Source organism: Chiloscyllium punctatum, chromosome 24 (assembly GCF_047496795.1).
Source record: "Chiloscyllium punctatum isolate Juve2018m chromosome 24, sChiPun1.3, whole genome shotgun sequence".
NCBI lineage: Eukaryota > Metazoa > Chordata > Chondrichthyes > Orectolobiformes > Hemiscylliidae > Chiloscyllium > Chiloscyllium punctatum.
In genome coordinates, this window is record NC_092762.1 from 51,267,762 (window position 1) to 51,286,463 (window position 18,702).

Genomic DNA, 18,702 nt, shown 5'->3' on the forward strand with positions numbered 1-18,702 from the left:
GAGGCTGCAGTACTAACCACTGAGCCACCATGCCACCCAATCAGCATACTGGAGTTGACCGCTTGGCTTCTCAGCCTATCACAGGCGTCAATCGAGCTGCCCTGCCTTTCTAATAACAATCAGCCAATAAGAGGCCGGCAACTTCTGGGTCCTAAGAGCTGTCAGTCGAGATGTGCTTTTCTCAAGCAGAGGCCTGCTTTTATCAGTGGTTTACCTTTCAGTGGTGGGGTGGTGGGGGCAGGTAGATTTTTGTTTCCCCCCTTTTCCTTCTCATGGGGATGAGTTGGTTTTTAGATATAAGCGTCGTCGGGTCATCAAGTTTTTACAGCATGGAAAGAAGTCCTGGTCACCAAGTCAGGAAATCGGCCAATTCCCCCTGGGGGCAGGAAGGCAAGTCATTGGGGAGTTGCGGTCCTTCAGCAGTCATTAATTGACCACTTAAGGGCGTTAATTGTTGATGAGTGGAGTAAGTCTCCAATGGATCTCTTTGTCAATAACAATAACTTAATTGTTACATGGTGAGAAAAGGGGCAAGTATCTATTCTCACCCATAGGTGCTAGCGCCAAAGGTACACTATGTTACTGGGGAAACTAGATAAGAGTTTTTACTTTGTGCACAATTAGTGAGTCAGGCACAAAAGGTGAGCTCATTTAGAGACATTTCCGCTGCTCAAACCCAACCACTTTGCATACCTCCGAAAGTAAAATCTGTTCAAAACCTGGGCAATCAACAGGAATTATAGAATTTCTTCATAAATTGCACGATTAACAACATATTCCTTGACATATTTAAGAACAATCTGCTGCTGTTTTATTAATGCAGCTGAAAATGGGCTTATCACAAAAAAAATGCATTGCTAATTAGAGACTAGTCCACCACCTGTGAGCAATCCGATTATAAGTAACTAAAAATGAGCTCACAAAACCATATACGAACGTTTGCTAATTATATTGGTGTATAGCAGTCAGTTTCTTAGTAAATTAAAATGATAGATTTAAAAGCTTTTAAAACTTGCTAATTAGTGCCTTTGCAACTATTAAAGAGCTTAATTTTAAGAGCCTCTGAGGGCATGCAAACGGTCGCCATCATTAGGAAGTTGCCATGGTGATCAGTTTGATCTATAGCCAGTTTTGCACTTGGGGTTGTGTTTTAGTGATTTTTTTTAAAGAGCAGAAAAGATTTTGGAAACTTGCTTTGTGCTGGATGTAATTTGTTCTCATGGCGTTGGCAAACTTAAACTTAACTCCTTTCTTCTGATGAGATATCAACTGAAGGATCTGCTGTGAACAATAGCTCAACATCCCAACTCTCGCTGAATGGATCCTGGAGTTTTCATCACATGACCCCCTGCTTCAAAGTTCTCTGTCTCCACTACAGGCCCATCCTCTGGGCGCATTGACTCCCCATTAGTATTGGAAATGAATACAGAACCTTTAACTTGGGCAAGGATTATAAATCAAGCAAAACCCACTCTAACAGAATACTGGGTCTGGTACTTTGTTATCCTGACACTTTCAACTTGATGTTCATGAAACAACTCCTCTCCCATCTCCTAGATTTTCACAAAAACAGAAGTCGCTGGAAAAGCACTGCAGGTCTGGCAGCATCTGAGGAAAGGTCACTCAATTTCTCTCCGCAGATGCTGTTCGACTTGCTGAACTTTTCCGGCAATTTCTATTTTTGTTTCTGATTTACAGCATCCACGGATCTTTTGTTTGTTATTTTCGGGGTGTGATACTCTTTGGAAGGTCGGTGTGGACTAAATGGTCTGCTTCCACACTGTAGGGATTCTAAATAGGATTGCACTTCCTGTTTAAATTAGAGAATGCGATAAAGTGCTTGATAAGTGTTCTTTCTAACTAGGAGCAATGAAAAGAGATGGATTAGAATGTCTCGGAACAGTGATGAGGATGCAGAATTAAGGAATATGGATATTGCTTTCTCTCGATTGTCGACACCACAAGATTCTGGATAACATCCACACCTTTTCCTGCCACACTTACAGAGGAGTACAGCTCTTAGTCCGTGACAATGGTAAACATTTCGGTGGGAAACTGCACTCTACTCACTAGCTAAGCAGTCTCCCAGTCTCAGACTTGAAGCCCGACTTGTGTAGAGTTACTGAGAGACATGGCACCAATTAAGGCCACAAATTAGCATTTGTCTCTCTAAGCTCAAAGGAGAGAGAGAACAAGCAAGAACCTGCTCCTTCTGGAGATGCAGATGTGTAAAAATTCATTGTGCTGCTCTCCATGGGAAACACAGCCTGCTAACACTGACTGTCCAGGCTCACGCAGACAGAAGAACCAATTTGAATGAGGTACCAGGTGTTGGCCAGAGGCTATAAACCTGCACCCCAGTGGCAATCAGCATCTTCACATGAGAAGGAAGGGCTGAAGAAAACAGCCTTATACTTAATAACAGAGAGAGAAGATGTTAGAATGATTAATCTCTGCAATTCCCTGCATACCTGCTCTGAGGGAGGTTGTCTGCGCCAGTGAGTGTAGGGACCTCAGGAGGAAGGAAGCGTGAAGCAGTAGATGAGCACTGCACATCATTGTGTCCCGTTTACACTGCCTTATTCATGAATGGGCTTTAACAGACTACAATAAACTGTGTAGGGAATGACCTTGAAACTAGCTGCAAAAGGACAACGTTGAAACTGCTTGTTGTGGATCATTGAGCACTGTCATATATCAAACAGCAACACACAGGGTTGTAACACCATCCAGCGAACAGATAACCCCCATAATGCAGCTCAATGGGCTCTCAGGAAGCTGAAATGTTCACACAGAGAACCACATTCATAATTAATGCTCTGCTTAAAATTATATTGAAGCCACAATATCTGAAAGCCTCTGAATGTTTTCTCAGTTTCCAAAAGTCAGTTGGTAAGGTACCACACATTCATCTACTCAATAGGATAGGACCCATTGGTGTTGCTGGTGGTATGTTCACATGGACAGAGGATTGGCTAACTGATTGAAATCAGAATGTTGGGTTAAGTGCAGTATTGTCAGGATGGCAACCTGTAACTAGCCAAGTACCACAGGGATCAGTGCTGGGAACACAATTATTTACAATATACATTAATGACTTAGATGAGGGAAGTGGCGGTAATATATCCAGGTTTGAAGATGACACAAAAATAGATCGGAGGGCTACTGGTGAGGATGACACAAAGAGTCTACAGAGGGCTTTAGACAGGTTAGGTGAGTAGACAAGGACTTGGCAGATGGGATTTGACATGGGAAATGTGAGGTTATGCATTTTGGCAGGAAGAATAGAGAAGCTGAATATTACTTAAACGGAGAAAGACTGCGGAAAGTGAGACAACAGAGGGATTTGGAGTTTTTATGAATGAATCAGAAAAGTGATAGGAAGAATGGAGGAGCTGACTATTATTTAAAAATTTAAAAGTTTTAAAAAAGTAAAAAAGAAAGCTGCCGTACTAAGGGATTTAGAGGTCCTTGTCCAAGAATACGGGCATTTATTTCAAAGGGAACAATGTGCAAAGATAGCGAGTTCTTACTAGAACTATACATTTTACTAGTTAAACCATTCCCAGAATTCCTAATTTCAAATCTAATGTCGATCTTGCTTTTGTGCATCTCCTGCGTAGCTGTAACCCTCATTCTGTCTAAGCACACTATGGTCTGTATGCCCTTGTTTGTTATGATCTGCTGCACAGCTCACAAAACAACTTTTCACTGTAATCAGGTACATGTGACAACAATAAATCAAATCAAATACTGTGAACAATTTTGGTCCCTTCTTGAAGTAAAAGGAAGTTGGCAATGGAGCCAGTCCAGAGATGGTTGACTCCTAAGTTTGAGGAGATATGGTTCTGAGGAGAGATTGAGTAGGTTGCACCTGTACTCATTTGAATTTATTGAAACTTTGTTGAAACAAATAAGATTCTTAGGGGGCTTTACAGGGTAGATGTAGAGAGGCTGTTTCCCCTTCTGGGAGAGGACCAGAGGCATCAGCTGACAATAAGGAGTTGCCCATTCAAGACAAGATGGGAAGGAATTTCTTCTCTCAGAGAGGCAATGAATCTGGGGAATTCTTTACTACAGAGGGCTGTCGCGACTGTGTGGTTAAGTATAATCAAGGGATAGACGAATTTTTAATCAGTAAGGGAATCAAGTATGAAATGTACTTCAAAAATGGAATGCAAACTGGATATATCACAAGTCTGCATCATCAATTTGGGATAGGAAGGTGTTACAATGTATGAGATTATCCAGGCTGTAATCCGATCGATGGGCACACAGGAGATTTATTAACAGTTTCACTTACTTCTGCAGTTGTCGATTATGTGCAGCAGACCAGCATCAAACTTAGCCACTGCTGTACTGAATTATTTTGTCTTTCTTGCTAGCATTCCTTCTTCTGATTGTAGAAGCTGGAATTCATTCCTGGCAGATGGTTATATGGAGCATGGCTGATTTTGCTGCTCGTTGGTTGCTGCCTGAACTGCTGTGCTCTTCCAGCACCACTAATCCAGTATCTGTCCTCCCGCACTTGAGTGAGGTCAGTTTGACCAGACACTAACAGCATGCAGGCTACTCACTGCCAGAGCTGACCCTTAATCTAATGTTAGTCACATCGGTGTGACTGTCTAGTCGGAGTCCCTGAATCAGGATCAGGAAGAGAACACTGGATAATAGATCTTCTCCCGAAATCAGGATGCTGAGGCCAGTTTCAGTACTTAACCAACAAAATCAGAAGTTAATTAAGAGTGTGAGACCAGAGCTTTTCAAAAGCCGTATGTTTAGATGGAGAGAAATAACTAAATGAGGTCAAAAGGCTGCAGGATTCAAAGCCAGCACAGGTCAGGGAATGAGCCTGCAGAATTAGTCTGCATTATGGAAAAAAACCTTCAACACATTCTTCACTCAGTCCTCTCCCCTTCCCCTGTGAGCCCGAGGCCAGGGGGACTTTCTGCTGAGCTAGTCAATTCCCAGTAGCTGGGCACAAATGGAGATCTACCCTACTTACCTGAACTTGGAGTTGGACTGAAAACTTGGACACTGCTAGGGAGAGGTTCTCTCTCACCTCCTCATGCTCACTGTGTTGATATCAAACACTCCACGTATCATCATCTAAACAGATATAACCAGAGAGCCGAGATTTAACGGAAGAGGGCAGAGGGCTCAGAGGGGATGTGGGGAACATGTTTTCATTCAGACCATCATGGGAATCTGGAACTCACTGACTGTAAGGGCAGTGGAGGCAGAAACCCTTGTAACATTGAAGATATACTTAGATGTGCAGTGCGAAGGCATAAAAGGCTATGGGGGCAAGTGCTGGAAAATGGGATTAGCATAGTTAGCTGGTGAGAATCATCATGGAATCCTTACAGTATGGAAGTAGGCTATTTAGCCCATCGAGCTCACACCAATCCTCCAAAGGGCATCCCACCCAGACCCATGACACTCCCCATCCCTGTAACCCGACAATCCCCACGGCTAACCCACATAACTTATACATCCCTGGTCACTATGGGCAATTTAGCATTGCCAATCCAGCTAACCTGCACATCTTTGGACTGTGGGAGGAAACCAGAGCACCCAGAAGAAAGACATGCAGACACGGGGAGAATGTCTGTGTGCTGTGAGGCAGCAGTGCTAACCACTGAGCCACCCTGCTGCCAGTTGTTTATGACTAGTACAGAGTCAATGGGCTGAAGGGCCTTTTTCTGTGCTGGAGACATCTATGAGTCTATGATAGACCAGATTAGTGCAATAGCTTTCTTTCCCTAAGGGGAAATAGTGAACTAGATGGATTTTTAACGCCGATTTCATGGGCAAATTATTGATATGAGCTGTTTTTTGCAAATATATTTAATTAGTTAAATTTAAATTCCCTGGTTATCATGGTGGGGCATGAACCAATGTCTCATAATCGTTAAACCAAGCCTCTGAATTAAAGGCCCAACAACACATTCACAATGCTACTTTCCCTGATACCCCTATGAATTAGTCAGTAATTCAATATCACAATGGCTACACATGTATGCAAAAGCTCTTCAGTCACAGACAGAGAATATTAAACAGAAACAAAACCCTCCAGGATGTCCAAGGCCTGTTCCACTAAACAAAGCAAGAGTGCATTGATTAAATCAGATGCTCACTGACCCCTATCTGCTGGTGTCAGGACGTAAGTGCAGTGATGGACATGAAGCTTGACCACACTTCTGAAATGTGCAAGAGTCATGGCCAGCGAGCTGCCAATCAGCCTGGGGTGTTTACTGCCCACCAGAAATTGGAATATTCCGTGTTAGTAACCCTTTCTTAATGGATTGGGTTTCAGAATGATCTCAAGATGCCATAAATTGGGAATTTTTGCAGCAGAGTTCAAAGTGCTTTGAAATCTGGCAGAGTGGGTAAAAACAAAACGCACCTGTAAAGTGTTGCCAGTACATCACATGATAATGAAGGTCTGTATGCTTCTATTCCACATTACCAATATGTGAAATGTCAAATTATACCTTTATTAAAAAAGTGCATTGTTATTTCTGACAGTAAATCCCCCAAATCCCCAGTTCTCTACATGTAACTTGCAAGATCAATGAGGTATGATCATCTCCTGCAGTGAAATAAGTCTCCCTTTATTTACATGTGCACAATATATGGGCTCTGACCAGCCAGCTCAGAGCCAACCCCTAGAGTGAGGAGACTCTTTGAGACTCTTGTTTATATTTGTCAGCCAGGGCTCCCTGATTGGCCCAGGTTAACAACCTCAATCAAGGATCTCATACACAGTAAGAGCCACCAGACCAACCTCGCTTCAATCACTACATACAGTCGAAGAGTGTGGCGCTGGAAAAACACAGCTGGTCAGGCAACTTCTCAGGAGCAGGAGAATCGACATTTCAAGCACAAGCCCTTCCTCAGGAAGGACTTATGCTTGAAACTCGATCCTCCTGCTCCCCGGATGCTGCCTGACCTGCTGTGCTTTTGTAGCACCACACCCTCCACTCTGATCTCCAGCATCTGCAGTCCTCACTTTCTCCTCCTACATACATTCGGCTCACTATCAACATCAACTTTGATTCCAGTTTGTGTTCGCAGTTCGGCAAAAGGTTGAGGGCATGAAGATACTATTGCTGCTGTAAAAATGCAAACATAACCAATTGAAATTATACGACTGAGGTGGGTGAAGAACTTCTTTAGATTCAGGTAATAAGAGATATGGAACAGAATAGATAGTAGAGTTGCGATACAGCACAGTGAACAGTGGGGCTGAATGTTCATTTCCTGTTGCTGCTATAAACTGATATGAGATCGCAATGTGCTCACAAATCATCAGGCTGCTGGTGTGGACTTTGAGCTGTCAAATAGCTGTGCACACCCCTTCCCCCCAACCACCCCTTACCACTTCATTCATCACAGTGGCAATGAGATATTCTGAGCTCGGGTAGGACGCTATTAACAACACACCAACAGCAGACATTCTCATATTCAACTCGCTGCTTTGAGTGAAAGGAAGGAGGACCCCGCTGCGGTGTCCAACTGTTTGCCTGATCCCATTTTATGCAGCTTTATGTCTCAGTTAATGACTCCTGTCTCTTGCTCAATCTGGTGCTCACTTTGAAATGTGTCAAGGATGGTAATGGACAGGTTAGCCGATCAGATCAGAGTGAACCCAAACTTCACAGTCCTATAAGTTTAAGCAACATAGCAAGCTGACCTTGAAGTAATCATTTTATTCCCAATTTCCCCAAAAGTATCCACTTGTTTATAAATATTATAAATGCAATTAGGATTAACACAATGAGTATTATAGCAAACATGTCCTGGATTAATATTAACAAACACACAGTAATTTAAGTATATAATTCATGGTTTTAGATCCTAACATAAACAGTTTGGGTTTATCTTAGCCACCTACCGTTTAATATTTTGCTGACAATTGACATTGCTGATAGTAATGAATTAATATGAGGTACAGAAACAATCTTTACCTCGTAGTACGGTGAGTTTAGCCGTCACAGTTACATCGTCAAGCGTGTTGGTTGCTTGGCACTCATAGACAGCTTCATCCCGGGGAGTCCTCAAGGGCTGTATCCTCAAGACCGCTCCAGCACCATCATCAAACTCAATTACCTAAACAAGTTAAAGAGGTCACAGAAATTACCGAAGAGAAAGAGGCCAATAACCTAGCACTCCGTCCTCATTGGCTACACCTGGTTTCCTGTGGGATCTTAGTTCTCACATTTATTGAAGATGGATTACTGCATGGAGTCTGAAGCACCTAAGATGGCTTCAAGATTATGTGCAACTATGAAAGTGCAATTTTGATCCACATTAAAGTTAGGACTATATTTAGTTATAATCTCTGGAAGAGAAAGACTAGAAGTCAAACCTTAGACCAAACAGAACCCAAAACTAATATTACTGTCAAACTAAAATACTGAGATTCATCAACACCTCGGTGACACAGGGCAACAGAACAATAAAGCTCCACATTCCCTTCACTCTCAAAGCACATTTTGATGTTTTTCTTTCCACAAATCTTTTTCACTTCTGTGGAAACCAGCCAAAACAAATCTCCTCCGCAATTCTAATAATAGGCACCTCATTAATAGTAAGTCCGTTGTTGCCATGGGAGCCATCCCAGAGACTCTTAGAACAAACAAAGAACAACACAGCACAGGAACAGGCCCTTCAGCCCTCCAAGCCTGCCCTGACACATTTTGCCCTTCCATACTAAAACTGTCTTTACTGACAGGATCCATAGCCCTCTATTCCTTCCTATTCATGTATTCAGCCAGGTGCTTCTTGAATGCTGCTATTGTGTACGCTTCCACTACCTCCTCTGGCAGCGCATTTAAGGCACTCACCACCCTTCGGGTTGATCATAAAAACTCTTAGCCAACCCCCAAGTTGATTTCTCAGAGTTGTTGACACACCTCTGATACCTTCCCATTGGTGAAGCCATGGTCTAGTATTGAGAAGATCTGGTATGAGAATGTAAAAAAATTATCAGGTTTCAAAGAGACAGGGAATATGTTTGGATCTATGTTCTTGGGTTGGGACAGAACATGGTGAAGGATTATGCATCCTTTAAATTTTCTTCTACGTTAAAGAACTAGAGGTAAACCAATGTCTGAATATTCTTTTGCAGAATGAGTGGAGTTTACTGATAGCAATGAAAACACCATTGGTCGCCTGACTTTCAGGTGCTTAGGTCCAAGATCTGGAATTCCCTCCCACCTCTCGACTTAGTTTTGCTCCTCAAATGAATTCCTTAAAACCTACCTTGTTGACAAGATGCTTGATCATCTGCCAAATAATTCTTTTGTGACTGGGTGCCATGCCTTGATTACAGTTCTCCAGTGTCCTATGAAGCACTCATTATGTTAAAGGGGCTATATGAATTCAGTAGTTAATGCTGTTGAGATTCTGTCCTTAATATCAAATGCTGGTGTCTTGACCTCAGATTAGTTATCTTCAGCATGTGATCAACAACAGAAGGTATTGTTAATTGGGTATAGATGCAAAACTGCTTCTTGATAATAGGTTTATTCACAGAATGCAGCATTACATTTCTGTGTCTTCCATCGACTACCTCAGTGTCCCAGTAGTCTCTCTTTACAAGTGGTCTTGATAATTCAAACAATATCTTAACAATATAATTAACACAACCATCAGTAGGCTGCCTAATTAGGTGGATTTGAAACTTGGTATTTGAGCTGAAAGATTACATTCTTGGCCTTCAATTACATCCTGCCATCATTATTCATTGCTTCACGCCCAGAGTCCCAGGAATCAACCACTAAAACAGAACAGAAATTATACCTCAAATCGCTGGGAGCTCACTCGCTTTCCTTTTTTGTTCCATGTAACTCGAGGCTTGGGGGATCCAGTCGCCTGACAGACAAATGACGCCACTCCTCCTGAAACGCCAATCTGGTCACTGGGAACTTTCATGAACCTTGGAGGAGCTGCAGGGAACGAAAGGGGAACGTTATCGGCACCTGGAAGAATCAATTCCATCAAAAGGAATTGGTCCAAAGAAAAAGTGAGTTTACACCAATGCTTCTCATACAGCAAAATTAATGGGGGGAGCTCCTATCATAATAAAGAAGAGACTCCTAGAACCCCAGGGAGCTCCTGCACATCACATATTAGATTCCAAGCACAACCCCAGCATTTTTGAGAAGCAGCTGGTCACTGCTGTAGATACTAACATTTTACTCTGGATTTAGTCACCATATATATTCATGCAAACATTGACATCACAGTTTGATTTTTGGTCTAAAAATACCATCATTATTCATATATCACATGTAAAGCTCATTTCTTGGGTAGAATCATATTGAAGTGTTGGGTGATCTCTCCTGCCAGCTGGAAAGCCAGCTACAGTTCCACGTTGTCTCTTCCAATGAAGACCCCATGAATTATTCACCAATCAGGCAGTGTTGAAGCCACCGGCAAGTCTGCCCCTGCAATCAAGACCCCAATCAGAGGTCAGCAACTCGTCCACTCAACAGCGCCCTGGGAAAAGCTGTGGCTGCTGGCAGAGGAGCAACCCAGAACTGCTGGATGACAGAGGACTTGGGACACAAAGGAGTGGGGGCTTATCCCAGTGGCAGTGGGACACCTTTAAGTCGTTCTTAGTTGGCCACTTAAGAACTTCAGCTGGTGCAGGGGTGGAAAGGCTGACCATGCATGTGCCTTTCTGCCTAGAACTTAATAATGGTAGAAATGGAAAAGTGGGGATTTGGATATGCTACCACCACACGTAATTAAATGCCCTTCTCAGCCCCCTTAGTACCTCTGGGAGCAAAATAGTCTTCCCCTAGTCTCTCAGGGATCAATTTCTAAAATTTCCAAACCAAAGTATATCCTGGAAATGTTAATGATTCAATTTCAGTGTAAATGTATACAATTCATAAAGTCATGAAAATAGTTAATCTTTGTGAATTGATATGAATTCTTTAGAGTCCACTGGAATTTACTTTCTCACTGTGATCTTCTTCTTAGGATTTCATTCAGGTTCAAAATAAAGCATGTGTATCAATCTCTCATAAACATTACCCATATAAAATCAACCGCCGACAAGGGTTGGAAAAGGTCTTCGACATTTGAATTTTACAAACAAATCCACTGCATTTGAATTCTCCAATTGTCAAGCTAAGATCTGAACATTCAGATCTGCCATTCGGTTGTCTGGGCCTGTAGACTATTGGAACCCTCACAAACACACTCCCCCTATCATTCCTGCCGATCAGAAACTGGTAAACAATTCCTGAACCATGGGTAACAGAAAGAATCAGGAGCATCTGCAGCTCTCCCCTGATTCATAGACAGCATGGAAAATGACCCTTTGGTCCAACCAGTCCATGCCGACCCATAATCCCAAACTAAATTAGTCCCACCTACTTGACCCATATCCCTTCAAATATTTCTTATTCATGTACATATCCAAATGTCTTTTAAACACTGCAACTGTACCCACATCCACCAATTCCTCTGGAAGTTAATTCCACACATGAACCATTCTCTGTGTAAAAAAAAAGCTTGTTTCCTTCAATGGTTAAAAAAAACCTGTTGATTTTGCCAAACCTTTTACAGCAGTAAATTTTAAACATAGAAAATAGAGCTCTGAAATGTGGATGCTAGGATATGTGCTCTGTATCCTAACCATAAGACAAATGGAGATGTGCTTGCAATCACAAGAGCAAGCAGAACTCTAAAAAATGATATTTTGAAAGGAAGATGAGAGTATTTCAGTCATTTGATCAGAGCCAGAAAGTTATCATGCAGTCTCTGCTTGAAGGTAAAGTGGAGGTTGACCCAGGCAGTTCTGAGGAAGCTCTGAAGGGTGGTAGAGTAGCTCAGTAGGTAACACTGCTACCTCATAGTAGCAGGGACCTAGGTTCAATTCTATCCTTGGCCACTATCTGTGTGACATTTGCATGTTCTGTCTGTGTCTGTGTGGGTTTCCTCCCACAGCCCGATGAGGTGGGGCTGGGTGGAATGCTTTTCGGTGGGTTGGTGTGTATTCGATGAGCCGAATAGCCTACTTCCACACTGCAGATTTTCTATGACAAGCCATTACCGTACTTGAAATATTAACTCTGTTTTTCTCTCTCCACACTAGCTGCCAGACCCGCTGAGTTTCTGTAGCATCCTCTGAGTTTGGTTCAGGTTGCCTGCATCTGCAGTACTTTGCTTTCATTTAAAGTAAAGGAAGGCGTACTTCCCACACGCCTGTTCCCAATGTCTGACTGCCCCGTGCTGTCAGAGAGGCATCTGATAAGACTTATTCAGCTTTCCGGCAGATTTTGTTGAAAGTTCGCAATTTAAACAACAAGTATTCCAGAGAAATCAATGGAACTTGAAGAATTTATGGGAGCCTCGGGCTGCTTCTCCTAAAATAAAAACCAGCAGATCTGACATTCTTCCCCAAACCGCACTCAGATTCTAACCTTGTTCCACACAACACTGATGAAGTCTCACAGAATAGGAAGTGCACTTTGGATGGGGCAAAACAATGTACTTGGACATATATACTCATAAGCAGTCACCTCTTTATCGTTGTTATTGTTGCTACAGCATAATCTGTCAATTTAAAAAAAAATTGTTCACAGAATCTAGGCATCGCTGGCTAAGTAAGTATTTATTGCCCATCCCTAATCCCCCAATTAAGCCCCACGTTGCTGTGTGTCTCAATTCACATGTAGGCCAGACCAAGTAAGCATGGCAGATTCCTTCCCTAAAGGACAATAATGAACCAGATAGGCTTTTCCACCAATGGATTCATGGTCATCCTAATTCAAATTCCACCGTGGCAGGGTTTTAAACCTAGTCCCCAGAACATTACCAGGTTTAGCGATAATACTACTGGGCCACCACCTCCCCGTGATTTACAAGTGATTAAGCAAACCCAGATGATTCCGAATCTCAGTGAAATCCAGAGTGCTTGGCCATTACTTATTTATTTATAAGAATCTACCATCCAATTTCAGCAAGGGTCTTTGTCACTTCTCCCACCTTAGGTAGGGAGTGGGGCTGTTGTCCTCACTGTTAAATGCTCTCGCTCCTGACTGCTGCCTGGTGACCCTGCCCTGGTAAGGGTGCGCCATGCAGAAAAAGGACTTCCATTCATTTTACATCATTTCCAACTCAAGAGAGCACTTCACAGTCAGTGCAATTATTTTGAAGTTAGGTTGTAAAGTAGAAAGGTGACAGGCAACACTGCACAAAGAAAGAGCAGGGTGAAATTGGTTAATATTTGATTTGAGCGAGGTATTTATTTTGCACCATATCTCAAGGGAGAACTCACCTGGTTCTTTGTTTAATATGTGCCAGAGGATCCTTCATATCGACCTAACAGGAAAGGGGATGGTTTAATATCATCTGAAAGGTGGTATGTCTGACAGAGAAATGCTGCCTGTGCACTGCACTGAAATCACAGCCTAGGCATCTGGCAAAGTCACTGGATTTGAACCAATAATCTTCTGGATAAGAGGTAAGAGTGTTACCAACTGAGCCACTGTGAAGACCTGACACTTGGTGTGATTGTATAGCACATGTGGAATGGCAAGGCGAGCACAGTTTTCAGGAGAGTCAGTAACAGTAGGGCTGTGTCGGTTGGGATACAGAGAAAGAGGAGCCCGCCACATTTCAGTCAGATGTGACACACTCTCTTCCAATGGGGGCTGCTCAGGGTGTCAGATTGCCACCTTCAACTGGATGAAGAAACTCTTTCCTTCCTGTTCTCTCACTGAAGGTGAAACAATGGCAACTTGTTTTCCAATGGAGATTTTCCCATTTCCAAACAGTCAGAAGGCGGCTTCTCATTGAATTGGATTAACCTTTCTTCATTCACATTTACAGAGAGACAATGAACAGCCTGTCCCCCAAAGGAGTTTCTTTGTCAATAGATATGACAGCTCATTCTCAGTGAAGCCACACAACACCCCTTTGCAGGTAGAGCTGCCAGTCTATTCCCGACAATAAACTGCAGTGATTTGGCCATGAATCACAGGTAGCAGATTGTATGCCTCCATTAAATGCCAGTCCAGTCAGAAAGCCATCTTGAATGGTCACTAATCCAAGGCTTTATTGGCTCCACATTGTGGAAACAAGTCTTGGCTCCCCTGATGAGCCTGAAAGAATGATGAATGTGGTTGGCTCGTTGCCTCGGTCTTACAGAATAATGAATAATTGCCTCATTGCGAATGTGGAAGGAGCGTCCTGAGTGAAACAACACAGGACTGCCTGAACTGAAAGCTGCTCAACCCGAAGAGAGAGTGAAGACTGCAGGTGCCAGAGAGTCAGAGTCAAAAAGGTTAGTGCTGGAAAAGCACAGCAGGTCAGGCAGCATTCGAGAAGCAGGAGAGTCAACTTTCCGAGCTTCCTGATGAAGAGTTTAAGCCTGAAACATTGACTCTCTTGCTCTGCGAATGCAGCCTGATGTGCTGTGCTTTTCCAGCGCCAACCTCTTTGACTCGATTCACCCTAAAAAAGAGACTCCCAGAAGAGTCAGTTTTAAGTCCCGCCTGACATGGATACAGAGTCGAAGAGATATACAGCACAGAAACAGACCCTTCGGTCCAACTCGTCCATGTTGGCCAGATATCCTAAATTAATCTACTCCCATTTGCCAGCACTCGGCCCATATCCCTCCAAACCCTTCCTATTCATATACCCATCTAGATGCCTTTTAAATGTTGCAACTGTACCACCCTCCACCACTTCCTCTGGCAGCTCATTCCATACACACACCGCCCTCTGTGTGAAAAGGTGTTCCTGAGGTCCCTTTTATATCTTGCCCCTCTCACCCTAAACTATGATCTTTAGTTTTGGACTCCCCTACCCTGGGAAAAAAGGTCTTGTCTATTCTCCCTATGCATGCCCCTCATGTTTTATAAACATCTATAAAGTCACCCCTCAGTCTCCGATGCTCTAGAGAAAATAACCCCAGCCTATTCAGGCTCTCCCTATGGCTCAAACCCTTCAACCCTGGCAACATCTCGTTAAATCTTTTCTGAACCCTTTCAAGTTTCACAACACCTTTCCTATGTGCCATAGTGTGCCTGAATGGATTGATTAAAAATAATTTCAACAAATTTGGAATAACAAAGTGTGTCTTGGTGTCAGAATGCAACTCTATGCTCACTGCGCCAACCACATTTCTGCTAATACCTCATTGGTTACGAAACCTTTTCGCTATTGTGATACATGCAGCAATAAACCATTTAAAATAAGCAGGATAACCAGGTGAAACAATTGTACAGAAATTACACTTTATGGAAAGATTCTGAACTATGCTGAACCCTGTGCTGCAACCCTAATTCTCATTTTAAAATATTAAGAAAATGTAGAGAAGAAAGGCCCTTCTGCCTATCAATTCTATTCTAACAAGGCAGCTAGTATGGTATTTCCCCCTATATCTTCTAGACTTTAGGGAACATCAGTTTCTTATCCAGAAAGACAGGGAGCATCATGGGAAGCAAAATGTATCACAGATCACCATCACAGTTAGAAAGACAGCAGGACCTTTCCCTTGTTTGCGTCCTCATGGTTTCTTGAGCATCAAACTAAGAGGAAGAGCTTCAAGCCTGCTGCATCTTTTAAATCATAGAATCCCTGTAGTGTTGACGCAGGTCATTTGGTCCATCAAGTCCATAGCGACCCTCCCAACCCCATCCCTGTAACCCTGCATTTTCCATGGCTAATCCACCCAACCTGCACATCCCTTGACACACTGGGCAATTTATCGTGGCCAACCTACCTAACCTGCCCATCCCTGGAAATTTAGCAATTTAGCATGGCCATTCCACCTAACCTTCACATTGTTGGGCTGTGGGAGGAAACCAGAGTCCCCAGGGGAAACCCATGCAGACACAGGGAGAATGTACAAACTCCACACAGACACCCAGCCTAGAGTGGAATTGAACCCGGGTCACTAGTGCTGTGAGCCAGCAGTGCTTCCCACTGAGCCACTGTTCCTTCCCAAATGGATTGTCTGTGTTAATTGCAGTTACCTGCTTTGTGTACGTAGTATTTGAGCAAGCTCCGCCTTGAAACTTTTCATTGACTTAGCCTCAACAACTTTCTGGAGCAAGAATGTTCCAGAAGTTAACTGTGTGCAATTGTGTGTTTCTTGTCAAACACCTCTGAATGGTCTAGCTCTATGATCAAGTCAGAAAGTTAAATTTTAAACAGAACTATATCAGCTGTTAAAGTCCTGACCTGAGGCTAACACAAATACACAGCCCGTCTCCATCGTTAGTAGTTTCAAACTTCACTCAAGGTGAGATTGTTGTAATTTTCAGGAGTCCGGTCTGTCAGCAGAGGAGACTGCAGCAATTGTGTCCTACCACTGGTTATTTTTAACACACTTTGTGCCATAGTTTCACCAGGTAATCTTTAGTTGCCAAATTAAATTTAACTCACTTAACCTGGGGGATGTGATGTCATTGGGCAAACCCAGTTCGCCTGGTCTGAAATCCTGAGGTAAATTTCTGACTCTGGATCAGCACAAAGTGATTGATTTTCTTCCTTCGTTTTAAGATTGCTTTGCAATTGCAACAAAATGTGCAGATAGCCAAAAGGCACAACAGCTTCATCAATTGCCTTTCCTTTGTCACAAAGTAACTGTTCACTGATAATGCTGCAGTGTTCAGCTCCATTCACACTTCCTTCAATTCTGAAGCAGTATAAGCAGGATCTGGATTCTGTATCAAAATGGTACCAGCTCACGTCCATCTGGTCTGTCACATCTCCCTGACATTATCATTGCTGATTCCCTTGCCGTTACTATTCTGGGGGGTCACTATTAACCAGTAGATTTACTGGACAGTTTTATCAATACAACACTCCACAACTAGAGACTTACTGTCCGACATCTTACAATCTATCAACTACAAGGCTCAACAGTGTGCATTGATCACTGTGAATGCTCGAGTATTCTGAAGAGATCATTTCATTGGCACCCACATGTCATTGGTACAGTGTAGTTCCAATAAAATATAAAAGGTGTTTTCTCACATCCTACTGAAACAATCTCAACAGCACCTCTCTCCTTTACGACTTCTGTCAGCATTGGGAGCACTCTCGCTTAAAAACTCTCCTCCAAAATACAAAGCAATTTTGAACTAAGCGCACGTTCACTGTTCCCTCATCAGCAGTGAAGTAAAATGCGAGAAATCACAACCTAAAATGATTGAGAGAAAAAGGCCCTCAGCAGTTCTGGAAGAATGACTACCATCACCTCCTCATGGGGATGAGAAAGGGGGAACAAATTCAGCGTTGTCCACAGCACAAGAAGAAACGGAAATTTGTTAAAAAATACTGTCCTGATCCTCACTCTAATCAGATAATGCCCTGATTTATGAGGTCAGAGTCATTATGCCATTTAAAACACCATGTGTTATTCCCATACTAAACAATAGCAATAGAAATAGAACAGGAAATGACATCACCAACCCAAAGAAACACAAACATATAAATAAAAAGCAGGAATTATCAATAGTGCTTCGCCCGGAGCCCAGTGAAGAGGCTAGCTAGTATGATGATGAAACGTCTGGAAATGAACCTTCCAGCTCAATGAACAAACCTACATCCAGAACAATAGAAATATGTTCCATTAAAGCTACAAAGTCTCTTTGATGCTACGTAAATTAATTCACAATTCAATTAAGAGCCAACAACTATCTTGGCTCAAGGATATTCTAACTGGAAAATTTACATCTACAATATAGAAACGAAGGAAGAAAATCAATCACTTTGTGCTGATCCAGAGTCAGAAATTTACCTCAGGATTTCAGACCAGGCGAACTGGGTTTGCCCAATGACACCACTTCCCCCAGGTTGAGTGAGTTAAATTTAATTTGGCAACTAAAGATTACCTGGTGAAACTATGGCACAAAGTGTGTTAAAAATAACCAGTGGTAGGACACAATTGCTGCAGTTTCCTCTGCTGACAGACCGAACTCCTGAAAATTACAACAATCTCACCTTGAGTGAAGTTTGAAACTACTAACGATGGAGACGGGCTGTGAACTTGTGTTAGCCTCAGGTCAGGACTTTAACAGCTGATATAGTTCTGTTTAAAATTTAACTTTCTGACTTGATCATAGAGCTAGACCATTCAGAGGTGTTTGACAAGAAACACACAATTGCAGTCGCAGGGCCTGTGATGTCTCTGTCAGTAATGGACAGCACCAATACAGTCGCAGGGACTGTGAGATCTCTGCCAGTGATGTACAGCACCAATACAGTCGCAGGGACTGTGAGATCTCTGCCAGTGATGTACAGCACCAATGCAGTCGCAGGGCCTGTGATGTCTCTGTCAGTAATGTACAGCACCAATGCAGTTGCAGGGACTGTGAGATCTCTGCCAGTGGTGTACAGCACCAATGCAGTTGCAGGGCCTGAGATGTCTCTGACAGTGATGTACAGCACCAATGCAGTTGCAGGGCCTGTGATGTCTCTGACAGTAGTGTACAGCACCAATGCAGTTGCATGGCCTGTGATGTCTCTGACAGTGATGTACAGCACCAATGTAGTCGCAGGGCCTGTGATGTCTCTGTCAGTAATGTAGATTACTAATGCAGTTGCAGGGACTGTGAGATCTCTGCCAGTGATGTACAGCACCAATGCAGTCGCAGGGACTGTGAGATCTCTGCCAGTGATGTACAGCACCAATGCAGTTGCAGGGCCTGAGATGTCTCT

General features: G+C 42.9%; 1 protein-coding gene across 1 annotated transcript in view; it reads right to left on the reverse strand.

Annotated features, from left to right (window-relative positions):
• The window catches only part of LOC140494541 (receptor-type tyrosine-protein phosphatase delta-like), a 384,530-nt gene that overhangs the window by 280,968 nt on the left and 84,860 nt on the right, over positions 1-18,702 (reverse strand). Inside the window, exons 3-4 of the mRNA XM_072593818.1 lie at positions 9,811-9,956; positions 7,974-8,115 (exon numbers count right to left, since the gene is read on the reverse strand). Coding sequence (XP_072449919.1) covers positions 7,974-8,115; positions 9,811-9,956 — 288 coding nt within the window. The remainder of the gene's footprint in view (positions 1-7,973; positions 8,116-9,810; positions 9,957-18,702) is intronic.